We start from the raw sequence: 8002 nt of genomic DNA on the forward strand, positions 1-8002 counted from the left end.
ACTTGTAAGGTTGAGGCGGAAGGATCACCGGAGCCCAGCAGGTCGAGGCTGCGGTGGCCGGGAGCAGCCACTACACTCCAGTTTGGGCGACAAAGTGAGACTCCAACTCAAAAAAAAAAAAAAAAAGAAAGAAAGAAAATAGCCCAAATGAAGCACGGACAAAAAACAAAACAAAATAGAACAAAAAACCTTGGGGGAGGGAAAAAAGAACAGAAAAGAGCCTTTGATGACCTGTGGAACAATAGCAAATGGTCTAACGTGTAATTGGAATCTCAAAAGGGGGATGTTGGGCAAAATACTGAAGATACAGTCTAATAATTAGAACTTGTCTCTAAAGAAGTATCAGCCCTGCCCCCAAACCACTGTTACAGTACTTACAATATCCAATATATGTACAGTCATGTACCACATAACGATGTTTTAGTCAGTGACCGACTACATGTACAATGGTGATCCCATAAGATTACAATGGAGCTTAAAAATTCTTACTGCCTAGTAATGCTGTAGCTGTCATAATATTGCAGTGCAACACATTAATCGTGTGTTTGTTGTGATACTAATGTAAACAAACCAACGGCACTGCCAGTAGTATAAAAGTCTAGCACATAGGGCCAGGCGCAGTGGCCACACGTGTAATCCTGGTAATTTGGGAGACTGAGACAAGAAGATAACTTGAGGCCAGTAGTTTGAGACCAGCCTGGGCAACATGGAGAGACCCCATCTATACAAAAAATTTAAAAATTAGCTGAGTGTGGTAGTGTGTGTGCCTGTAGTCGTAGCTACTTGGGACACTAGATGGGAGCAACACTTGACCCAGGAGTTTAATGTTACAGTGAGCTATGATCACACCACTGCACTCCAACCCAGCAACAGGACAAAACCCTATCTCTTAAAAAAAAAAAACAAAAGTACAGGTCGGCCAGAGTTTATTTTTTATTATGTATTTTTTTTGAGTCGGAGTCTCACTCTGCCACCCAGGCTGGAGTGCAGTAGCACGCTCGCAGCCATCGCAGCCTCGACCTGCTGGGCTCAGGCGATTCTTCCGCCTCAGCCTTCTAAGTAGCTGGAACTACAGGCATACACAACCACGCCTGGCTTATTTTTTGATTTATTGTAGAGACAAGGTCTCACCAAGTTTCCCAGGCTGGTCTTGAACCCCTGAGCTCAGGCAATCCTCTCACCTCAGCCTCTCAAAGTGCTGGGATTACAGGCTTGAGCCACCGCGCCCGGCTCTGTCAGTTTATTAATGAAGAAAAATTATTTTTTAATAAATTTAGTATAAGTGTACAGTGTTATAAAGTAGTGTATAGCAATGCCCTAGGCCTTCTCATTCACTCACCACTCATTGACTCACCCAGAGCAATTTCCAGTCCTGCAAGTTCTATGGTAAAAGCCCTATACAGATGTACCATTATTTATCTTTTATGCCATATTTTTATTGTATCTTTTCCATGGTTAGATACATTTAGATACACAGATGCTTGCCATTGTGTCACAATTACCTATGGTATTCAGTACAGTAACATGTCGGACATGTTTGTAGCCAAAGAGCAATAAAGCATGCTATACCAGTATAGCCTAGGTGTGTAGTAGGCTATACTATCTAACTTGTGTAAGTACACTCTGTGATGTTTGTACAATTATGGAACCATTTAATGATGCATTTCTCAGAACATATCCCCATCTTTTTTTTTTTTGAGTCAGAGTCTCCCTCTGTCACCCAGGCAGGAATGAAGTGGTACGCTCACAGCCACCACAGCCTCGACCTGCTGGGCTCAGGTGATCCTTCCACCTCAGCCTTCCAAGTAGGTGGAAGGACAGGTGCATGCCACCATGCCCGGCTAATTTTTAAATTTTTTCTTTTGTAGAGACAAGGTCTCACCATGTTGCCCAGGCTGGTCTTGAAACCTTGGTTTAGGCAATCCTCTCATCTCTGCCTCCTAAAGTGCTGGGATTACAGGCATGAGCCAGTGCAGCTGGTGCCATATCCCTATTTTTAAGCAAGGAATGACTATAAATTGACTATAAGATGTGTATATTATTGAGAGTAAGACTGTCAGTGCAATCTGGTGTTAAGAATATGAGCTCACATCACAGTTCAAATATTCTTTCCCTCCAGTAAATTTTGAACTCTCAGAAAATAAGCAGGTATATAAAACAACCCCTAGTGAGATAAACAAGTGTGACAAATTTGTGACCCTACACAAGGTGGTTTCCTGCCAGATAATGCCTGATTTGACCCTTTTTTACCTCTACTCCATACCCAGGCCTCTTACTCCTGGTCTCTCCACCAGGAGACCAGCAATGGAATAAGGCTCAGATGAACTAACAAATGTTTGTTTTACACATTCCTTGATGACACTTTTTAATTTTTTTTTTTTTTTGAGTCAGAGTCTCACTGCATACCAGGCTGGAGTGCAGTGGTACACTCATGGCTACCACAGCCTCAACCTTCCAGGCTCTGGTGATCCTTAAGCCTCAGCCTTCCAAGTAGCTGGAACCACAGGCACACACAACCACGCCCAGCTAATTTTTTGCTTTATTGTAGAGAAGAGGCCTCGCCTAGTTGCCCAGGCTGGTCACGAACCCCTGGGTTCAGGCAATCCTCTTGCCTCTGCCTCCCAAAGTGCTGGGATTATAGGCATGAGTCACCATGTCCAGCAGACAACACTTTTTAAAAGTTGAAAATGTAATAGATCATGGCTTTAAAATGTCACCACATCAAAAAGCTGTATCAAAATGACAACTGTTGGCTGGGTGCTGTGACTCACGCCTGTAATCCCAGCACTTTGGGAGGTGGAGGTGAGAGGACTGCCTGGGTCCATGGGTTTAAGACTAGCCTGAGCAACTTTGCAAGACCTCATCTTTACAATAAATAAAAAATTAGCTGGGCATGGTGGTGAGCACCCATAGTTCCAGTCACTTGGAAGGCTGAGGTAGAAAGATCACCTGAGCCCAGCCGGTAAAGGCTGTGGTGGCTGTGAGTGGACCACTGCACTCCAGCCTGGGCAATAGAGTGAGACTCTGAACCAAAAAATGAAACAAAACCAAAAATTGCAGCTGTCACCAGGTAAAGATAGTGTCATGGAAGCTACAGGAAAGAAATGTTTCAGACTTTGGGGTGGCCAACAGTGTTCCCTGCTGATGTGAACATTAAATTTAGCCCCAGTGAGGGGATCTTGACCAGAGCTCTGAATAGAGTAGTAAGAGCAGAACCTAGATTCCAGTGGATCTAGTGGTGACAGGAAGGGGAAAGTAAGTAAAGGCAATGAGTGTGGACAAGTCCTTTAAGTAGTCTGGCTCTAAGACAACAAGAAATAGGAGGTGGTAACTAGAGGGAAGCATGTTGTTGAGTGAGGGTCTACTTTATTTGTTTTTTGGGTTTTTTTTTTAGTTGGAGTCTCACTCTGTCACCCAGACTGGAGTACAGTGGCTGCTCCCGACCACCGCAGCCTCGCCCTGCTAGGCTCCGGCGATCCTTCCGCCTCAGCCTTCCAAGTAGCCGGAATTACAAGCGTGCGCTACCACGCCCAGCTGATTTTTTTGATTTATTGTAGAGATGAGGTCTCGCTGCCCAGGCGGGTCTCGAACCCGCGGGCTCAGGCAATCCACTCACCTCAGCCTCCCAAAGGCGCGGAATTACAGGCTGAGCCATTGAGCCCGGCTAGGGTCTACTTTAAATAGAAGAAACTCATGAGTATTTAAGTCGCTGTTTAAAAGCCAGATTCCAGCCAGGTGCAGTGGCTTATGTCTATAATCCTAGCTCTTTGGGAGACTAAGGCAACAGGATTGCCTGAGCGCAGGGGTCTGAGACCAGCCTGAGCAACATGGCAAAACCCCATCTCTACAATAAATTAAAAAAATTAGCCAGGCATGGTGGCACATGCCTGTGGTTCCAGCAACTTGGAAGGCTGAGGAAGAAGGTTCACCTGAGCCCAGCAGTCCGAGGCTGTGGTGGCCATGAGCGTGCCACTGCACTCCAGCCTGGGTGACAAAATGAGACTCCAACTCAAAAAATAAGTCTTAAAAATTAAAAAATAGGCCAGGCATGGTGGCTCACACCTATAATCCCAGCACTTTGGGAGGCCGAGGTGAGAGTATTGCCTGAAACTGCAGGTTTGAAACCAGCCTGGGCAACTTGGTGAGACCTCATCTCTTCAATAAATCAAAAACATTAGCCAGGCATGGTGGCGCGTGCCTATAGTTCCAGCAACTTGAAAGGCGGAGGCAGAAGGATCACCTGAGCCCAGCAATCCGAGGCTGTGGTGGCCGGGAGTGGGCCACTGCCCTCCAGCCTAGGTGGCAGAGTGAGACTCCAACTAAAAATAATAATAATAAATAAATAAAAATTAAAAAATAAAAGCCAGATTCGCACTCCACCTATGGGTAACAGGAGCTCCAGGACCCCAAGTCTGTTTGTAACCCCAGACTTGGTTCCTCTGCAGACCTCAAACCAGGCTGCACATCCAGGGAGAAGAGGTAGAGCCCTCCAACAAAGGAAAGTGGGTCCCATTAAACAAAGTAAGTGTTGCACCTTTAGAGTCATTCCCTGTGATGCTATCCAAGGTGAGTGTGAGGAGTAAAGCCCTGGTGAGTGGAAAGGGGTTCTGTGAAGGTAGACCTGGAGCAGAGTAAGGCAGGAGGCTGTGCTGCCTTCACCTTTGCCCAAGATGGCCAGCCACCTGGGGCTTTCCCAGCCGTTTCGCTGCTTCCTGCTGAAAAGAGCAGGGATTGGGAGAGGAACTGCCCCCTGGCACCGTTGGACAATCGCCATGGCTACTACAGGCCAGGCGTTTTATTCCAGTCATTGTCTGGGAGTGGTCCTCCCACATGTCCCCTTTTCCAATGTCATGGGCCTATTACTCTACAGTTTCCCTCCACCCCCTGCAACCTTTATCTTGCAAAACAAGATTCTTTAGCTACTATTTTCTCTGATGCCTGGAAGGATTTGCCCTGGGGTGTTTGAAATATGAGACTTTGCATGCAGGTGCACAATAAAACAATCTGAAATTGAAACCGATCTAGGTAGAAAGTGCTAGAATTAGTGAAGGACAGTGGGAGGCGCCCCACAAGGTCAGAGCAGACACAGGCCAAGAAAGTCTGCCTCTCCTGCTCCCAGCACCAGAGTAGCTCCCTACCCTCTGGGAGTGGGCTTAGGATGCTGCAGGGAGAGGGTCAACACCAGGACCAAACGGACACATGGCCCAGCGAGTTTCAAGATAGACTGGGCCACACTCGTCATTTCTCCCCATCCCCAATCACAGGACTGCTGACGGTCTTTTCCCTCAAGAATCACAGGCCGCTGCCTGCCCCAAAAAGAAATGTTAGAATTTGACTCAACAAGGAGGAGAAGCAAGGACTACATGTTGCGGACAAGGTGGACTCCTAATACCGCTGCTTGGTGCAGTGACTCTCAGTCCAGTCACACATTAGAACTACCTGTGGAGCTTGTTAAAATGCCCAAGACCTGGGCCCCACCGTGGTAGATTTAAATTCACTGAGGAGGCCAGGCTCGGTGGTTCAGCCTATAATCCCAGCACTTTGGGAGGCTGAGGCGAGTGAATTGCCTGAACCCACAGGTTCGAGACCAGCCCAGGCAACTTGGTGAGACCTCGTCTCTACAATAAATAAATTAGCTGGGCATGGTAGCGCGCAGCTGTAGTTCCGGCTACTTGGAAGGCTGAGGCAGAAGGATCACCGGAGCCCAGCAGGTCAATGCTGGGGTGGCCGTGAGCGTGCCACTGCACTCCAGCCTGGGCAACAGAGTGAGACGCCAACTCAAAAAATAAAATAAAATAAATAAATAAATTTATTGAGGAGGCTGTGGGCCTCACTTTTTTTGCCCTAAGTATTTCAGTCATGGAGAGCCACTGGCTACTTGAATAAGTGTCCAAGGTCTGCAGCCAGATCTCTACCTGCAGCTCCTGGTCCCACAGCTTCTTAGTTGTGTGACCTTGGGCAAGCTACCCAACATCTGTAAGTCTCCATTCCCTCAACTGTAAAATAGCACCTACTTGATGGAGTTGTGGGGAGGATTAAATGAGATAAGGCGTGTCAGTTCTTGGCACTGTGCCTAGCACATAGTTAAGTGCTAACATATTACTCTTGTTGCTGGAGTGGTGGTTGTTATGACTCTAGGATCCAGATTGAGAGGTATCTAGGTAAGAAAATGCCACTTCCAGTGACCAGCGGCCAAGATGTGTCCTTTTCTCAGGGTGGATTGAAGGGAGTCACAGCCAGGGTCAAAGATAAGCCAGGTCCCAGTATTGGTGCTCACCTATAGTCAACATTCGAGTCCAGTGCTATCCACTCTGAGTTGATGGAAGTGTTCTCTATCTGTGCTAACAATATGGCAGCCACTCATCACATGGGGGCTATTTAGCACTTGAACTGTGGCTAGTGTGATGGGGGAACTGAATCATTTTATTTAAGTGTAATTCATTTAAGGTTAAATAGCTACATGTGGCTAATAACTACAGTATTGGACCATATAGTTCTATAGACATGGATGTGTGTTGAAGATGAGAGTAAATAAAATTTAAAAAAAAGAAAAAGAAAAGAAAAATAGCTTAACCAAGCATTTTCCCTTCTTTTTTTTTTTTTTTTTTGAGTCTGGATCTCACTCTGTCACCCAGGCTGGAGTGTAGTGGCATGATCAGGGCTCACCGCAATCTCAACCTTCTGGGCTAAGGTAATCCTTCCACCTCAGCCTCCCAAATAGACGAGACTATAAACATATGCCACCATGACTGGCTAATTTTTTTTTTTTTATTTTTGAGTTGGAGTCTCACTCTGTCGCCCAGACTGGAGTGCAGTGACCACTCCCGGCCACCGCAACCTCGACCTGCTGGGCTCCGGCGATCCTTCCACCTCAGCCTTCCAAGTAGCTAGAATTACAGGCATGCGCTACCATGCCCAGCTGTTTTTTTGATTTTACTGTAGAGATGAGGTCTCGCTGCCCAGGCAGGTCTCGAACCCGCGGGCTCAGGCAATCCACTCACCTCAGCCTTTTTTATTTTTTGTTATGATAATATCTCACATGTTGCCTGGGCTGGTCTCGAACTCCTGGTCTCAAGTGATTCTCCCACCCCAGCCTCACAAGGTGCTGGATTACAGGTGTGAGCCACCATGCCCAGCCCACTATCTTATCTGAGCTTCAAAAAGTCCTACAAAGGCAATACAACAGGCATTGAGAGTACCATTTTATAGATGGGGACACTATATCTCAGGGATGTTAAAAGACCTCCCCCAGATCACAAAGAGAGTTAGAGGTATAGCCAAGCCCATACGGAGGCAGAATTCTAGACTCCTAACCCATGCTCATTCCTTCCACCTGTTGGAAAAGCTTTCCACGAGAATATCTCACATCAGCCTTTCAGCTCCTGTGAATGTCCTTAAGCAGGCACTCTCTCAGTCCCCTGGTCAGTCCCCAGGCTCCCATCTCTTCCCACTCCCTGCTATGCTACCCACCTGGAAGAGCTCCTGAACCTGAGCATCCACCCATTGCTCCATCTCCAGCCAGCGCTGGAGCTGGCTCCGGTCATATTTCACCGTCAGTCGACTGGGTCGCCGGGACCTGGGCAGCTTGGAAGGGTCCAAGTGGGACTTGGACTCTGAATCTGTGGATAATGTCCTCCTCCTTCCAGAAGCCCACTGGACATTCTTACATGAGTTCTTCCTGTCCGGGTTAGGGGATGTGCAGGAGGTAGGGCTTGATGACAGCATGGAAGGATTGGCCTGGGCAAGAAGCTAGGAAAAATTGCCACTCAGAGCAAAGCACGGAGAGAAGTGAACAGAGAACAGAGGGAGAGGCCAGAAGGGAAGAATCAAAGGCGGGAGGAGGGCCAAGGCTCCCAGGGAGGGGCGGGGGTCAAAGATCAACAAGGCTTTGGTGCAGGGAATGCTAGTCTCCTAGCTTCTTGCTGCCAGCCAGTGAGCGGCACTCCAGAGCTGTGACCCAGCCTCCCTTTCTGCAGCTGCTGGGGCCCGAAGTGACATAAAC

The 8002-nt window shown here is 47.5% G+C and overlaps 1 protein-coding gene across 1 annotated transcript in view; it reads right to left on the reverse strand.

Annotated features, from left to right (window-relative positions):
* The window catches only part of PPP1R14D (protein phosphatase 1 regulatory inhibitor subunit 14D), a 14341-nt gene extending 6550 nt beyond the window's left edge, over positions 1–7791 (reverse strand). The window contains exon 1 of the mRNA XM_008072729.1: positions 7471–7791. Within this exon, the coding sequence (XP_008070920.1) occupies positions 7471–7725 (255 nt within the window). The 5' untranslated portion in view covers positions 7726–7791. The remainder of the gene's footprint in view (positions 1–7470) is intronic.
* Positions 7792–8002: the final 211 nt, after the last annotated feature.

This window comes from Carlito syrichta, unplaced genomic scaffold (assembly GCF_000164805.1).
Source record: "Carlito syrichta isolate Samal-C Ts95f unplaced genomic scaffold, Tarsius_syrichta-2.0.1 Scaffold315401, whole genome shotgun sequence".
NCBI classification, from domain to species: Eukaryota; Metazoa; Chordata; class Mammalia; order Primates; family Tarsiidae; genus Carlito; species Carlito syrichta.